General features: G+C 42.5%; 1 protein-coding gene across 1 annotated transcript in view; it reads right to left on the reverse strand.

The window, feature by feature from the left end:
- Positions 1-17060, reverse strand: part of nup205 (nucleoporin 205) — a 76478-nt gene that overhangs the window by 14796 nt on the left and 44622 nt on the right. The window contains exons 25-35 of the mRNA XM_055650363.1: positions 16610-16684; positions 15197-15354; positions 13570-13650; positions 12331-12522; positions 10413-10653; positions 9986-10084; positions 8283-8431; positions 7357-7548; positions 4003-4124; positions 3172-3310; positions 286-412 (exon numbers count right to left, since the gene is read on the reverse strand). Of these exons, the coding sequence (XP_055506338.1) occupies positions 286-412; positions 3172-3310; positions 4003-4124; positions 7357-7548; positions 8283-8431; positions 9986-10084; positions 10413-10653; positions 12331-12522; positions 13570-13650; positions 15197-15354; positions 16610-16684 (1575 nt within the window). The remainder of the gene's footprint in view (positions 1-285; positions 413-3171; positions 3311-4002; positions 4125-7356; positions 7549-8282; positions 8432-9985; positions 10085-10412; positions 10654-12330; positions 12523-13569; positions 13651-15196; positions 15355-16609; positions 16685-17060) is intronic.

The raw sequence follows: 17060 nt of genomic DNA on the forward strand, positions 1-17060 counted from the left end.
ATACTCTTCATGTTATACTTCAAGTTATCAGCCACATACATCAATCCAGACTTACACTGATGATACCTGACTATGCATTATTACCATCTGTCATAAAAAGCCACATGATTTGCACAATATGGAGTACTCGTTAAGTACAAATTTTCTCCAAAGTAATTAACAATGCTAAGGTGATATCAAGGAATGATGCAAGAGGCTAAGATTAAACAATCAGACAATTGCATAGATGCAGTAAACCAAACGACTTGTTTCGATACTATACAACTCTATAATGTTATTTCTTACCCGGTAAGGCTGTTTTGCCTATAATGCCTGTTAAAAGTGCCAGTTCACGCAAGGACCCAGCAGTTATCTCCTGACAACGTAGGATGGCCTGAATGGGTTCTGAATGAGCAATTAGGAACTGTAGAACCTGTTTCAGAGAAGATCCTCATTATAACCAGACGAGGAGAAGAAACATTTGCATTTAAATAGTCCCCCTTATGACCTAAAAAATTACAAAATGTACTTACAGCCAATTAAGTATTTAAAGTGTAATCACGACTGCAATGTTAACAATGAAGAACAATAACACACATCACGATTTATAACCAATGATGCGATAATGAATAGACAACCTGTGATGATTGGTGATGATTCAAAGGTATAATCAGCCAGGATTTGGAGAACTTAACTCTTCCTGAAAAGTGCCCTGTATCTTTTGTGTTGTTGAGCCATTTAACATCACCCACAGGATGTGGTCTTGGGGTGGCCCTCATTTCTCCAGGTTCTCAACAAACAATGCTAACTAGCAACTGCAATTCTCTAACTGAATTTAGAAATTCAAACAGTCCTGAAAACATTCTGGTAAATTATTTCGGTAGATTTACACATTTTAGGCTGGTCTGCTTTACTCTTGTTCTGCAGTAGAACCTCCCTGCTTTACACAAACATAGCTAAAACCATTCCCTTTCTTAGAAAATAGTGTGCAGGTCTCGTTATCTCCCCTTTTTCTAATCGCCCTTCGAGCTCTGAGACCCGCGTCACCTATTCCTTTTATTAAAATACGCAATGCTCCATGGTCTCACCAAGACCCTGTACAACTGCAGTAGAATCTCTTATACTCAAACTGCAGAGCAATTCAGCAATCCGCAAACCAAATACTTCACTGGCGGAATTGTACCCACAAATAGCAGATCATCTCCGACATACACTATAAACCCACTGACTCCCATGGCTATCTGGACCGACATACACTATAAACCCACTGACTCCCATGGCTATCTGGACTACACTTCTTCCCACCCTGCTTCCTGTAAGGACTCCATCCCCTACTCCCAATTCCTCCGTCTACGCCGCATCTGCTCCATGGATGAGGCGTTCCACACCAGGACATCTGAAATGTCCTCACTATTCAGGGAACGGGGGTTCCCCTCCTCCACCATAAATGAGGCTCGCACCAGGGTCTCCTCCATACCCCCGCAAATTCCCCACACTCGAGGGTCGAGTCCCCCTAGTCCTCACCTTTCACCCCACCAGCCGTCACATACTAATCCTCCGTCAGTTTCGCCACCTCCAAAGTGACCCCACCATGATCCCATCTCTCCCCCCCATATCTGCCTTCCGCAAAAGACCGCTCCCTCCATAACTCCCTTGTCAATTCTTCCCTTCCCTCTCGGTCCACCCCCTCCCCAGGCACTTTCCGGTCCTGCGACAGAGGTTTACCTGCATCTCTTCCAACCTCATCTATTGCGTCCGCTGCTCTAATGTCAGCAGATCTATATTCCCTCTTATCCTTGCACCCCCCGGGGCATGAACATCGAATTCTCCCAATTCTGTTAGTCCTTGCTGTCTCCTCCCCTTCCTCAGCTCCCCTGCTGTCTCCTCCCACCCTCCAGCCCTGGCTAACTCCTCCTTTTCCCTTTCTCCTCCTCCACAGCCGATCTTGGGTTTCGGCCCCTTTTGCCTATTTCCTTCGCTCCTAGACTACTGCCACAACGGTGACCCTGCTCCAACCCATCTATTGGGTCCGTTTAGATGTCATCAGATCTATATGTTCTGGACCTTCCCATAACATCGGGAATAATCTTCCTGCATCTAGCCTGTCCAACCCCATTAAGAATTTTGTAAGCTACTCCTTTCTATAAGATCCCCCCTCAATCTGCTGAATTCTAGCGTGTACAAGCCGAGTCTATCCCTGCCTTCTCTCCATACCCCTGATCCCTTAGCCCAAGGGCCACATCTAACTCCCTCTTAAATTCAATGAATGCCTCAACTACCTTCTGTGGCAGAGAATTCCACAGATTCACCACTCTCTGTGTGAAAAATGATTTTCTCATCTCGGTCCTAAAAGACTTCCCTCTTATCCTTAAACTGCGACCCCTAGTTCTGGACTTCCCCAACATCGGGAATAATCTTCCTGCATCTAGCCTGTCCAACCCCTTAAGAATTATGTAAGTTTCTATAAGATCCCCCCTCAATCATCTAAATTCTAGCGAGTACAAGCCGAGTCTATCCAGTCTTTCTTCATATGAAAGTCCCGACATCCCAGGAATCAGTCTGATGAACCTTCTCTGTACTCCCTCTATGACAAGAATGTCTTTCCTCAGATTTGGAGACCAAAACTGTACGCAATACTCCAGGTGTGGTCTCACCAAGACCCTGTACAACTGCAGTAGAACCTCCCTGCTCCTATACACAAATCCTTTTGCTATGAATGCTAACATACCATTCCCTTTCTTCACTGCCTGCTGCACCTGCATGCCTACTTTCAATGACTGGTGTACCATGACACCCAGGTCTCGTTGCATCTCCCCTTTTTCTAATCGGCCACAAAAAGCTGGAGTAACTCAGCGGGTCAGAGTAACTCAGTTTGGTTTGAGACCCGAAACGTCACCTATTCCCTTTTATTAAAAGCTGTACGCAATGCTCCAGGTGTGGTCTCACCAAGACCCTGTACAACTGCAGTAGAACCTCCTTGCTCTTATACTCAAACTGCAGACGCAATTCAGCAATCCGCAAACAAACAAATACTTCACTGGCGGAATTGTACCCACAAATAGCCATGGTCAAGGGTCACTTCCACAACTAATTCACTTCACCTGCAAAACTACTTGGTAAGGATCGGAAGACTGCGGAATGTCTGATTTCACAATTTTAAACCACATTTCCCCACTGTTTAGATGTCCTTACCTGACTCGCAGCCTGATGATGCTTCCCTGTGCTGGTGGTTAGCATCACCTGAACAAGCTGAAGAGCCGGGAGCAGGATCTGCCGATACCTTTCCACAGGGGCCGGAATAAATCCCAATGGGTCTCTGATGCAAAGCATACTGTAAAAAACACATGTTTTGTATTCATTGAGCCATTAAGCACAGAAACAGGCCCTTGGCCTAACTTTGCAACTGAGTCGCCTAACCCAGCTTGTCATACTTGTCTGTTTCTGGACCACATCCCCCCCCAAACCATTACTATCCATGTACCTGTCCTAATGTCTTTTAAAAATCATAATGGTTCCCTTGTTCAAACAGTTTTGTAACCCTTGTAGAAATAAAGAGCAAGGAAACGTGCAGAGCAGATAAATTGAAGAAGGAAAAGATGAGTAGCCCGAGAACAGGGAGCTCTCACCAGGGTCTCCTCGATATCCCGCAGCTCCGCTCTTACTTCCCCTCCCCCCTTCGTAACAAGGACAGAGTCCCCCTTGTCCTCACCTTCCACCCCATCAGCCGTCGCATACAGCATATAATCCTCCAACATTTTTGCCACCTCCAACGGGATCCCACTACTGGCCACATCTTCCCACCTCCACCCCTTTCTGCTTTCCGCAGAGACCGTTCCCTCCGCAACTCCCTGGTCAACTCAGCCCTTCCCAACCAAACCACCCCCTCCCCAGGTACTTTCCCCTACAGGAGATGCAACACTTGTCCCTTTACCTCCCCCCTCGACTCCATCCAAGGACCCAAACAGTCTTTCCAGGTGAGGCAGAGGTTCAATGGAATTCTCAGACTCCATTAGCACTCCTTACCTATGTGACTCAGTTTCAGGCCGATGATCGTAGACCTGGCACTGGGACAGGCGCACAATGACCCCAGCCGTCAGAATCCCTTCAGTTCCTGGTTGGATCTTAGCCACTCTTGTCAAGAATGCCTCGTGAATATTTAAAACAGAAAAAAACTCACTAAAACAAACATTTTAAAGTTTTAAAAACATACTGTTAATTTTGTAAAAGTGTGGATTGCATTAGATTTTTTTAAATGCAATTGCAATTTAAGTAAACAAAAATAGGATAACAATATTTTGAAGATAGACACAAAAAGCTGGAGTAACTCAACGGGCCAGACAACATCTCCTGAGAAAAGGAATAGGTGACGTTTCGGGTCAAGACCCTTCTTCAGACTCGAACCGTCACCTATTCATTTTCTCCAGAGATGCTGCCTAACCCGCTGAATTACTCCAGCTTTTTGTGTCTAACTTTGGTTTAAAACAGTATCTGCAGTGCCTTCCCACACATAACAATATAATTTAAGTTTTATTGGACTAATTGCTACATTCCTCCCATTGTGCCTCTTGCACATCCACTTCCTTCGATCTTTTCCAGCCCCCACTCCTGCTGCAACTTCTGCCCTGTACTTTGATGGCAGCAATTGTCAGAGCCAAGGTTTGTAGGGTGCTTCAGGTAGCTTGGGCTTTCACTCATGCAGAGTACTGAAGCAACAAGAAGGCGGGTGAAGGGTTACAGGATATATTTCAAGGTCGAGAAAGGGGGTCCAAGTCTGGTGGTGAACCAAAATGCACCATAGCACTATTATGAAACGAACAATCTGTCTCAGTGCCAAATCCAACTAAGTATGTGCAGTTCTGATCGCCCAATACAGGTAGGATGTGTAGGCTTTGGAGAGGTCTAATATTTAGACTAAGAGTTCAGTTATTATATTACAAGTTAAAGTATAATTATTGGGAAGTGTCTATCAATTTAAACTCGCTACTCTACTGGTTAGCCTTTTGTCCATGAGGGCCTAAATTGTTCTTAGATATTAGCAACATGCAGTTACTAGCTTAGGTAGGTAGATGGGGGGGGGAAATAGTTGATAAATGCAGCTTATTTTTTTAATTGACATGCATACTGGCACCCTTTAGTTTGCAATAAAAGCTCTTGCACATTACTAATGTCTTGCAACAATTAAAACCCTTCGTAGACAAAAAGTTAACCACAGGGAAGTGAGCCCAATCTGAGAGAAACTTGCCAATAATTGAAGTTAATACAAAAGACAGTTGAGAATAGGAGCCTTGGTGCAGCTCAATTTTACAGGTGGGTTTAAACTAAATAGCGGGGCGGGGGGGGGGGGGGGGGGTTGACAAATTGGGACCATAAGGATGGAGTTAAAGGGGAAGAGAGTACAGGAAAAGTTATGAAAGACACCCAAATCCCAAATTAATGGGACGGAAAGTTTAAGAAGGGATAAGAGAGTAAGGTGAGGTGAAATAGGAGCCAGTGTGAGAGGGGAGTAAATACCGAATTAAAAATGTTATATATGAAACAAAACACTGCTTGAAACATGAATGCGTGAAGTATAAGAAATAAAGTGGATAAGCTTGAGGCTCAGTTAGAAATTGGTAAGTATGATGTTGTGGGAAATACAGAGACATGGCTGCACGAGGATCAGAGCAGGGAACTGAATATTCAGTGGTATACGTCCTATCGAAGAGGCAGGTGGGCAGAGTGGCTCTGTTGGTAAGGAATGAAATGCAGTCCCTTGCGAGGGGTGACATAGAATCAGAAGATGTGGTAATTGTGGATAGAACTGAGAAATTGTACGGGTAAAAATACCCTAATGGGAGTTATCTACAGGCCCCCAAACAGTAGCCTGGAGATAGGGTGCAAGTTGCATCAGGAGTTAAAATTGGCATGTAACAAAGGTGGTTATGAGAGATTTCGACATGCAGGTAGAGTGGGAAAATAAGGTTGGTACTAGACCGCAAGAAAGGGAGTGCCTCCGAGATGGATTCTTAGAGCAGCTTGTACTGGAGCCTACCAGGGAAAAGGCAATTCTGGATTTGGTGTGGAATGAATCAGATTTGATAAAGGCAACTCAAGGTAAAAGAACCATTAGGAGGTAGTGACCATAATATGATGTTTTAATCTGCAATTTGAGACGGAATAGGAAAAAATGGAAATGCCAGTAATGCAGTTGAACAATGGGGACTATGGAGGCATGAGGGATGAAGGAACAAAATTAGAGCACTTGGTATTGGGGGTAGGGTATTGACATGGATAGAAAATTGGTTGGCAGATAGGAAATAAAGAGTAGGTATTAACGGGTCCCTTTCAGAATGGCAGGCAGTGACTGGTGGGATGCCGCAAGGCTTGGTGCTGGGACCGCAGCTATTTACAATATACATTAATGATTTAGATGACGGAATTTAAAGTAGCATTAGCAAGTTTGCAGATGACACAAAACTGGGTGGCAGTGTGAACTGTGAGGAGGATACTATGAGGATGCAGGGCGACTTGGACAGGTTGGGTGAGTGGGCAGATGCATGGCAGATACAGTATAATGTGGATAAATGTGAGGTTATCCACTTTGGTGGCTAGAACAAGAAGGCAGATTATTAACTGAATGGTGTTAGGTTAGGAAAAGGGGAAGTACAACGCGATGTGGGTGTCCTTGTACATCAGTCACTGAAAGTAAGCATGCAGGTACAGCAGAGTGAAGAAATCTAATGGCATGTTGGCATTCATAACAAGAGGAGTTAAGTATAGGAGCAAAGAGATGCTCTGCATGTTGTTACGGGCCCTGTTGAGACCACACCTGGAGTATGGTGGTTACCTAATTTGAGGAAGGACATTCTTGCTATTGAAGGAATGCAGCGTAGGTTCACGAGGTTAATTCCCGGTATGGCGGGACTGTCATATGTTGATAAAATGGAGCAACTGCGTTTGTATACACTGGAATTTAGAAGGATGAAAGGATATCTAATAGATGCAGAAAACATTTTCCCGATGTTGGGGGAGTCCAGAACCAGTTTAAGAATAAGGGGTAGGCCATTTAGAACAGAGATGAGGAAAAACTCTTTCACACAGAGAGTTGTGAATTTGTGGCATTCTCTGTCTCAGAAGGCAGTGGAGGCCGATTCACTGGATGCATTCAAAAGAGAGTTAGATAGAGCTCTTAGGGCTGGTGGAATCAAGGGATATGGGGAGAAGGCAGGAACAGGGTATTGATTGTGGATGATCAGCCATGATCACATTGAATGGCGGTGCTGGTTCGAAGGGCCGAATGGCCTACTCTTGCACCTATTGTCTATGTATATATGTACATGAGTGAACACATTTTTAACACTAGCTTGGCAAAAAATAAATAGGTCTCCAAAAACCTACCATTTTAGATTCATAGAGGTACAAAGCTTTCAGTAAAGGAGGTTTGGTACTGAGCATGCTCTGAAGGATGGCATCATCCTGGGCCAAACTGTCCGCCAGTGCTTTCAGGTAGCCGCTGTTGGTGAGATAGTAGAGCCATTGTTGGTGCTGGTCAATAGCCACAATCCGGTCTAATACCGCCAGTGCAAGCATCTGAAATGAGAATATCAATTCACTGAGATATCGTGCAATGTGGGAAGAGACAGTTCTGGGGTTGGGGACCCAGGAGCAAGTATTTCTCAAATTTATCGTATTCCCTTAAACCAACCCAACTGTATCTGCTTGGTATAGAGAACACTATACAAAATGAAGATACTGCACACATCATTCAGGGTGAGTAACCTAATCCAACCTGAAGATGGGTCTCGACTTGAAATGTCATCTATCCACATCCTTCCGATATTCTGCCTGACCCGAGTTACTCCAGCACTTTGGCTTATTTTGTAAACCAGCATCTGTAGTTCTTGTTTCTACTGAATAACCTAATTTCTTGTTTCTTTCTTATTCAACAATGAGGAGCCACGTCAACAGAGCTCAACTTTGTCCTCAATGAACATCCATAGTTTCTGATGTGATTCACTGACCAACAGTCAGAGGTCGAACAGTATCTCTAAACTAAACTCAGTCAGATTTCTCCTTTTTGGTCTCAAGACCCATCAGCTAATGAGAAGATCAGCTAATAAGAGAGAACAAGAACAGAGGCCGCCAGTTGTTGGTTTGTATGACATGATACAATTACCCAGTGAATATATGAAGGCAACATATCAACGAAAAACGTTAGTTGCTTGTGGTGGGAGAAAGGCGTTAAAATGGAAGAGTAAAAATATAATATTGCAGTGGTTAAATCCCACACCTTGGAATTTGGGCATACATTTACTCATACTTACTTGACCGATTTCATGCCCATCACAAGCATCTCGACAGACAACCTCCATCAACGATGCCCCATAACTCTCTATGATATTCATGTTATCCTTTTGTAGTTTGGTGTAATCATCTTCTGGAGCTGTGAGTCTCTCCCACATGGTTTGCTTTCCTGCAACACAATGATTGATTGCAGCAGGTGATATTGCACTCCGCCACCCAGAAACACAATTCCTATTTTCTACCATAAATCAGTTCTAAGTCAGATCTGTCAGTCAGAGAAAACATGGAATGCATTATAATAAGCTTTAGTGGCACTAAGTTTGATATAGAAGGAAAAATGATTGATCAAGGCTTCTAACGTTGGCCAATACTGCTTGCATCTTGCTAGAATGAAATAAACATTGTACTTCCCAGTTAAATAGCTCATTTGAATTATGTTCACATTTCTTGACAAATTGGCCATTCTTAATGTGTGGGCAAGTCAATTTAAACTTCTAGCAGAATAGCAGACCTATATTAGCAGAAAAATATTATGAACTGTTGTTATATTGGTCTTTTACATCAAGGATACTGGAAGACACCAGGTTATGACAGCATTCTGTTTTCCTCAGTCAGAAATGAACAGAAACAGTTGTGACGTGAGGACAAGTGGTTGGCTTCATTGACCCAGTGAGTGAGCGAGCAAGTCTGCTCAACTCTCCCAGCTCTGCTCGTCCCAGCTCATGATTGTTACAACTGGAGGGGAGTGATTGGGAAAGTGAAGGAACATGGCAATGCCCCGTTCCCACGTAGCAGACATTGCATGTAACTCCGCAGCAGCCAGTAAATCCATCCCCATCCTTCCCACCGATTCCACAAACACTAATTTGTATGAATGGGCTGTCTGTAAGTCACAGGCTTGTAACGTGCGGAGGACATGTATGGGTTCAAATTCATCCTTTGCTGATAGGATGCCAGAAGCAAGTTTTGACCGGAGAAAGGATTTTATTCCTGACCCGCTGAGTTCCAGCAGTATTTTACGTTTTGCTTTTACCCTATGTTGTTCTCTATTTTCGAACGGCACCAACTGGACAGGATAGTGAAGACCGCAAGCAGGATTATTGGTGCTCCACTCCCCTTCCTGCTGGACATATACAAGAAGAGATGCATCAACAGAGCCATCTCCATCATCAAAGACCCTTACCACCCATCGCATGACTTTTTCACCATCCTCCCATCTGGGAAGAGGTACAGGAGCATCAGCTGCAAAACCAGCAGGATGCTCCTCAGCTTCTTCCCACAGGCTATAAGACTGTTAAATGAACTTTCCCCCCTGCCAAGTATCGCGCACAAACCCCCCACACTGCAGCAGAGCCACTGTTGTGCCGCTGCCGGTCGGAACGGCTGCTGAATGTTATTGAATGTTATTAGAGGGTTAAATTGTTCATGACATGTATTTTAATCTTAATTGCTATTTATTTTGTAACGAAAACTGAATGGACACTGGTTGAGAAACGTTTTTTTGTTTCCTCTGAGTATGCGAATACTCAGGAAATGACAATAAAGATTTACAATTTACAATTTACAATTTATTTTAATTGACTGAGAGTTAGAGTCCACTCTTTGGCTCAAGATTCCTCAGTTGGATAATCGAAAATGTGACATAAGTGGAAAAAAAACATTGCTCACAGACTACCATTTCCATGACCTACAACAATCATATCCATGTATAGAGCAATCATACCTGTTTCCAGAGTGTCTGGTTCATCAGGCTTCTGACTCGTCTGCAGGTAATACAAAAGTGCTCCATAGAGGTGTGCTCTTACACGCTGGAAACCGCCACCTGCCAACAACAACATGTGTCAGTGATCGTCACCCTTTCACATGCACTGTACCAAGAGTGATTATCTATGTATTGGGACATGCACAAAAGGCAAAAGAAACTTGCTTTACACACAGATTGATGCAAAAGTGAATTCCCAAACAGATGGATTAAGGTTTGTAAATTGAAAAAGTTAAATGGATCTTGACACCTAGTTATTGTTAACTCGAGTCTAAACAGCTGACAGTATAGAATTGCTGGGAACAGCAAAACCCGTGAAAACAAGACAATTGGAATCAACGTTCCAAGTTGCTCAGTGAACAGCAGTGGTATTTTCAGTGGAACCTACCCGTTCTGAGGATGAAATCCAAGAGCTTCCTGAGGATGATGTGAAGAGAAGAGTCCCCAATGTAGCCAAAGGTAGCTGAAATATCCCCTGGCATGGAGCAGCCATTAAGGACGTTCTGAGAATGGGCATTGAGCGCCTGCTTCTGCTCATTGCGGACTGTCTGGCTGAGGTGAGCGGTTAGCGTGAACACTGTTCCAGCCACAATGGGCATGAGTTCCTGGGCAGCCTCCTCGTTGAGGATCTAAGTAAGAGAGATATCGATTCTAAAATACATCGCACCACAGAGCACTGGAAAATATGTTCCCAAGAATCACAATACAATTCAACTGTACCTAGATTTATTTTATTTGAGCCATTAACCAGCACCTCCTAAAATAATGTTTGGCGAGTCAAATGTTTTGATGAAATAATGTCAATATAAAATGCAGGATTTGTCAATTAAATATCTCCTCATAGGTCAGCCCTGCCAACCGAGGAATCAATTTAGTGAAGCTACATTACACTTCTTCAACTGCAAGTACAAAGTTCCTTAGATTGGGGGCCAGTTTTGTGGACAGTATTCCAGGTGAAGTCACACCAGGGCTGTACATAATTTCAATAAGGCATTTTCTCTCTTGTACTGAAAGCTTCTTGTAATAAAGAACAACATACTTCATGCCTTCGTCATTGCTTGCTGCACCTAGTTTGTTTTCGAGTAATTTGTGTACGAGAAAATTCACGTCTCTCTGAATACAAAAACATTGCCATCTTTCACTACTGAAAAAAATATGTAATAGGCATTCACCTATCTTGCAGAATCCACATGGAACCTCTCTACTTCTCTGCAAACTCTTCATAACTCTCACTGATGCCCAGCACCAATCCTTGTGACACCTCTCCAGTCACAGCCTCCATTGCAATGACCTCTTGCATGGCACTTTATGAAAAGCCTTCTGGAGTCCAAATCCACTGTAGCATGTTCACCCTCATCTATTGTGCTAGTCACAATCACAAAACTATAATGATTTATCGAGCATGCCTTCTCCTGGAGAAATCAATGTTGGTTTTGCCCAATTCTACAATTACTTATTAAATGCCATAAAACTACTATTAACTAATTCATTGATATATTTGTTTAATTTATCTGCCCTAGTTGTGAGGGACTCAAATTAACATAGACTTGCTTTCATAATTTTATATTTTGTTTCTCCCAGATTATCGTGTTGTGCTATTTCCCTTTACTCGTTGACAAATTCTGAAATTTCATCAGTCTTGACCTTTTATCTTTGATGTAACAGCATCTTTAAGTTATCTTGTTAACCACCATTAGCTTACTTCCCTAATTGGGTTTGACACCTTCAAGGGATATATGTTTATTGTAAACTAAACACAAATTTATGTTTTAATTTGATACCCTGTATCAGAATGAATTAAATCAGTTTCACTTTAAAGATTAAATTCCAACATATTCTGATTATTCCTCCTTAAGGACCACAACAACAAGCTTATTACTTTACCAATTAGCAATGCACATTAGATGAGAAATAGCCTGTTCCCAACAAATTTCTTCAACATACACCCAGAAACCTATCTTGCATACTTTTCATGAATGTATTTATTGTTTGCCCCACCTGAAGATTAAAGTTCCCTTTGATTATTCTTCTACCCTGTTACTCTTCATACCTGTGCCTCTTATTTTTCAATTTACACAATACCACCACTTGGGCCCCAAAAGACCAATCCCACCATTATTTTATATCCCTTATTATTTCTTACCTCCACCCAAGATAATTCGACTTCTTACTTTTCCAAGCAAAGCTTCTTTCTATCTACTGCTTTTTATCTCATCCACCTTTTTCAATATACCAATGCATTTTAGTTTTGAAATTGTGTACTTAAGATAATAAGTGGCAGAGTAATTAGGCATTTTTCAGCGAACCTTGTCGTGGAGCTCGTGCAGCAGATCCCGAATGACCAGCTGTCTGTCCTCCCCCTGAATGAGATCTGGGGGACAGGCTGCAAGTATGATCTCAACAAGATGTCGCCAAGACTCCAGCATGTGCCTCTTGGCGTGGAGGCACTCCCGCAGTTTGTTCCTCTCCACCACATGCTGCAAAATTGTGTTGATTTCCTGAACAACACAGACACAATATTAGAATTAAAATTAACCCATCTTAACAGTTGACAATATTCAAAATGTTTTTTCTCCTCAAGTATTCATAGGCCAAACCCAAAAACACAGAAGAGCAAAGGTCGATAAAACTAGAAATACTTTAAATTACAGGTCTCCCAATGCACAAAAAGTAGCGAGTAGTAGAACAATTTAGATGGAAAAAAAACACTGTTGCAAGCTCAAATCGGTTTCAATCAAGACAAATACCACTGGCTAACGACAACATAAATAATCTTTGAAAACTAAGAACATTTCTTTTGTTAAAGCCACATTTAAAGTTGAGCTAACAACTTTAATTTGTTCCATAAACTAACGATATTTTGTGGAAAGATTCATTGTTTTAGTCATTTCCCGGAACTAAGCAATTCCAAACAACATCAGGAGCAGCTGATCAATGCGGGACTCACTCCCTCTTCTTGATGATCGCTCAAATATTTATACACCCAACATACCAGGGCAGAGAATTTCAGATATTCATCCCACCTCAGTGAGAAGAAAGTTCTAAGCACCTCAATTTTAAAAGACTGGCTCCTTATCTTGTAGTTATGTCCCCTTGTTCAGGACTCTCCTAATGTAAACATCCAAAAGTCTACCCTGTCAAGCCCCCTTATTGAAAAATTGTTGGAGTTTAAAAAAAAAAAAACTAGTTTTGTTCCAATTGCATCCCTCTCATCCCAGGAATTAGCCTTTGGACTGCCTCCAAATGTTACTGGATCCTTTCTTTGCGAAGAGGATAGAAACTGAACACGGCATTCAAAGTGAGGCAATTGCATCAAAGCCTGTGTGTTTTTTTTTAAATTTCAGCCATTGCAATGAAGGCCAAAATGGCATTTACCTTATTAACTACTGAATGTCGTATTGTGATCATTAGCTAGGCAGAACCAATCTGGAAGTATCCTGATCCCACAAGATATAGCTGTTCACTGCATATAACAACATACCACTGAGGGAGACCAGAGTGTTGCTGTTGATGTCAACAATAAAACCCATTGCACAGAAGCTCACCTCCAACAATATGGGTCTTTGTCCTATGGCTGCTATTCCTTGCAGGGCATTTATTTCAGCAATCAGCACTCTGTGTAGGAGCTAGGTGACAAAGCAATGAAAACATTAATGTTGCAAGATTACACTGAAAATCCCATGTCAAAATATCTAAAGAGGGCATTCTGAAAACAGAGGGAGATGTTTTGCAATCTCTTATGGTGCTATTACAATACAAAGAAGAATGGTTGTGAAGGCATCCAGGCATCTTTGTCACTGCTCATGAGCATATGATCTTTCACCCTCTGGATCCAGTGTGGATCTCAACATAACAATGAGCTCAAAGCCCAGCATTCCATGAGCAAGACTTCAAAGGTTTCAAAGGTCTTTGATTGTCACATGTACCAATTAAACAACAGTGATATGCAAATTACCATACAGCAATACAAAAAAAAGCAACAAGACACACAACTATATAAAAATTAACATAAACATCCAACACAGTGGATTCCCCACATTCCTTACTGTAGTGGAAGGCAAAAAAGTCCAATCGTCTTACTATTTATTCTCGCGCGTTCGGGGCAGTTGAACCATCCATCGGGGCGATCAAAAACTCCCGCAGCCGGCGGTCGAAATTCCTGCGTCTGGGCGAACGAAACTCCTGCATCGGGGTGATCGAAACTCCTGCGTCAGGACGGTCGAAACTCCCGCAGCTTGGAGTTCCCAAAGTTGGCCTCTGACCAGAGACCGCGGCTCCGTGATGTTAAAGTCCGCAAGCATCCAATGTTGGAACTCCGTGGTTGATCCCTGGCAAAGGGATCGCGGGCTCTGCGATGTTAAAGTCCCATAGGCTCACCATGGTGGAGCTCTCGAAATCAGTCTCCAGTAAATGCCGCCAATTCCTTGATGTTAGGCCACAGTGCGGACGGAGATACGATACGGAAAAAAAAAAAAAAAAATCGCATCTCCGTCGAGGTATGAAATTCGAAAAAATCCCCCCCCCCCCAACATAAAACAAGCTAAAGAACACTAAAAACAAACATTTAACACATACTATTAAAACACAATGCAGGAAAGGACAGACAGACTGTTGGCGATGCAGCCTTTGCTGGCGCCAACCGGGTCTCTGCCTCTCTCTGTGACAAATGACACTTTGACCAGGATACGTCTTCAGTAGGCTATAGCTGATGGTGGTCAAAGGTAGTCGACAAGGTGAGGGGGTGAGACAGGGTAAGCACAAGAGAGGCTCTCTGTACAATCTAGAGAATGGTGGATGATGGAATAGCAGTTAGCCTGCTGTTTTACAGTACCAGTGACTTGGATTCAAGCCTGACATTAGGTGCTCATGCTTGTGGAGTCTGCACGTTATCCTTGTGATCATGTGAAATTGCCCCAGGTAGTCTGGTTAACTCTCAAACATCAAATATGTATTAATTGACTACCACATAAGTGTAGGTAATTGACGAAAAGCAGTGCAAAAGTGTAGATGAGTATACGAGTGAGAATTGTAAAAATATGGGGAAATGGGATCGATGAGGCTCTGTTGAAAGCTGCCATGGACTCATGGGTGACAGAGAGCACGGCAGAGATCAAGAGGGTAAGAAGATGAGTGAGACATGTACCCACATGATGCTAATTCAGACTCAATTACCTTCACATTGCAGACAGTCTGGCCCTGCTGGTTCTTGTGCTCACACTTACAGATGACCTGCTCAATTTGAATACGATCAAAGAAGTCCAGGTGAAGCTCTTCTGTGCTCTCCTGACGAAAGTCAATTGAATCCAAAATACTGAGGATCTTTCGCCGTACTGGAACAACAACATTGAAACATCAAGTCTCACAAAAAACTCCTGAGTTACTTCCAGTAACTAAGCATGCCCTGATAGATATTGAACTGGAATAACTTTGATCCAAACCAGCGAGTATGCCCATAGCTGCACTGAAAATGGATTAAAATTTGGGAACAGAAATGTAAATGCCTGTTTAATGTATCTGACAAACAATAACTGCACTGCCTATATCATAAAATATGACATATGAATAAACAATTGTCACACAGATAAGAAGCAGGCATGCGGATCTTTGCAGATGTACAACAGTTCTTGATATACAACACTTTTGGTTTTTCAGTGCCCGCTGAAATGATTAGGTAAAATCAATTTATAAAGAATGATACCTATAATCACATCATATTAACTCATAAAATGTTATTCAATTTCCTCTTTTCTCCTAACCGCAGCATAGAAATTGGTTGATCTTAAAGCACACAATGTCCCTCAATGTCAGCAAGACAGAGGAGATTGTGATCGACTCCAGGAAGCGAAGTGGTAAATTAACCCCAGTATATATTGATGGTGCCAAAGTAGAGATGGTTGATAGTTTCAAGTTCTTAGGATTAAATATCATAAGCAACTTGTCCTGGACCAGTCATATCGAAGCGATCACTAAGAAAGCACACCAGCACCTTGACTTCCTGACAAGGATTAGGAAGTTCAGCATGTCCCCAACAACTCTCACCAATTTCTACAGATGAGCCATGGAAAGCATTTTATCGGGATACATCACAGCATGGTTTGGGAACAACTCCATCTAAGAATTGCGGACACAGCCCAGACCATCACGCAAACCAACCTCCCTTCCATTGACACTTCACGCTACCTCGGCAAGGCCACCAGCATAATGAACGACAAGCCTCACCCCGGACAATCCATCTTCTCACTTCTCCCATCACCAACAGGCACAGAAGTGTGAAAACACATATCTCCAGATTCGAGGACAGTTTCTTCCCTGCTGTTAACATGCAATTGAACATCCTACCTCCAACTGGAGAGCGGTCCTGACCTACCATCCACCTCATTGGAGACCCCCGGACTATCTTTAATTAAGCTTTATGGGACTTTATCTTCCACTAAAGATCATTCCCTTTATCCTGTATCTGTACACCGTGGACGGCTTGATTGTAATCATGTATAGTCTTTCCGCTGACTGGATAACACATGACAAAAAAACTTTTCTCTGTAATTCAGCACACGTGACAATAAACTAAACTAAAGTTGAAAATACCTTTCGAGGTACTGTCAACCTGTAGAAACCCAGTGATGGTCCTCATATCCTCTTCAAGACCTCCTTCGGCATCAACTGGTGGATGAAGACATCAACATGAAGCATCAACCAGTACTTTTGTACATCATACAATGATATTCAAGAACAGAATTAATTAGAACAAGCACACAAAACTAGGTGATAAACAAATAAGATTAGTCAGAATGTTGTCATTATTGACACCTTTCACAAACAGATGAAAGTACCAAGACTTAATTAAAGTTTGTTTAGCTTATCCATTTGAGATCGAAGGGCAACCCATACCGTACATATTTAGTTGCCTTGCAATGGAAGCTCTGGGACCTTCTAAAGCAATAGTTTATTTGGTCGCCAATTGTGGATTTTTGGCAAAGATAAAATATGTCTTCATTCAATATTGATCAAGAACATTCAGAGAAGGTGTAATCAATGA

Source organism: Leucoraja erinacea, chromosome 19 (genome assembly GCF_028641065.1).
Source record: "Leucoraja erinacea ecotype New England chromosome 19, Leri_hhj_1, whole genome shotgun sequence".
NCBI classification, from domain to species: Eukaryota; Metazoa; Chordata; class Chondrichthyes; order Rajiformes; family Rajidae; genus Leucoraja; species Leucoraja erinaceus.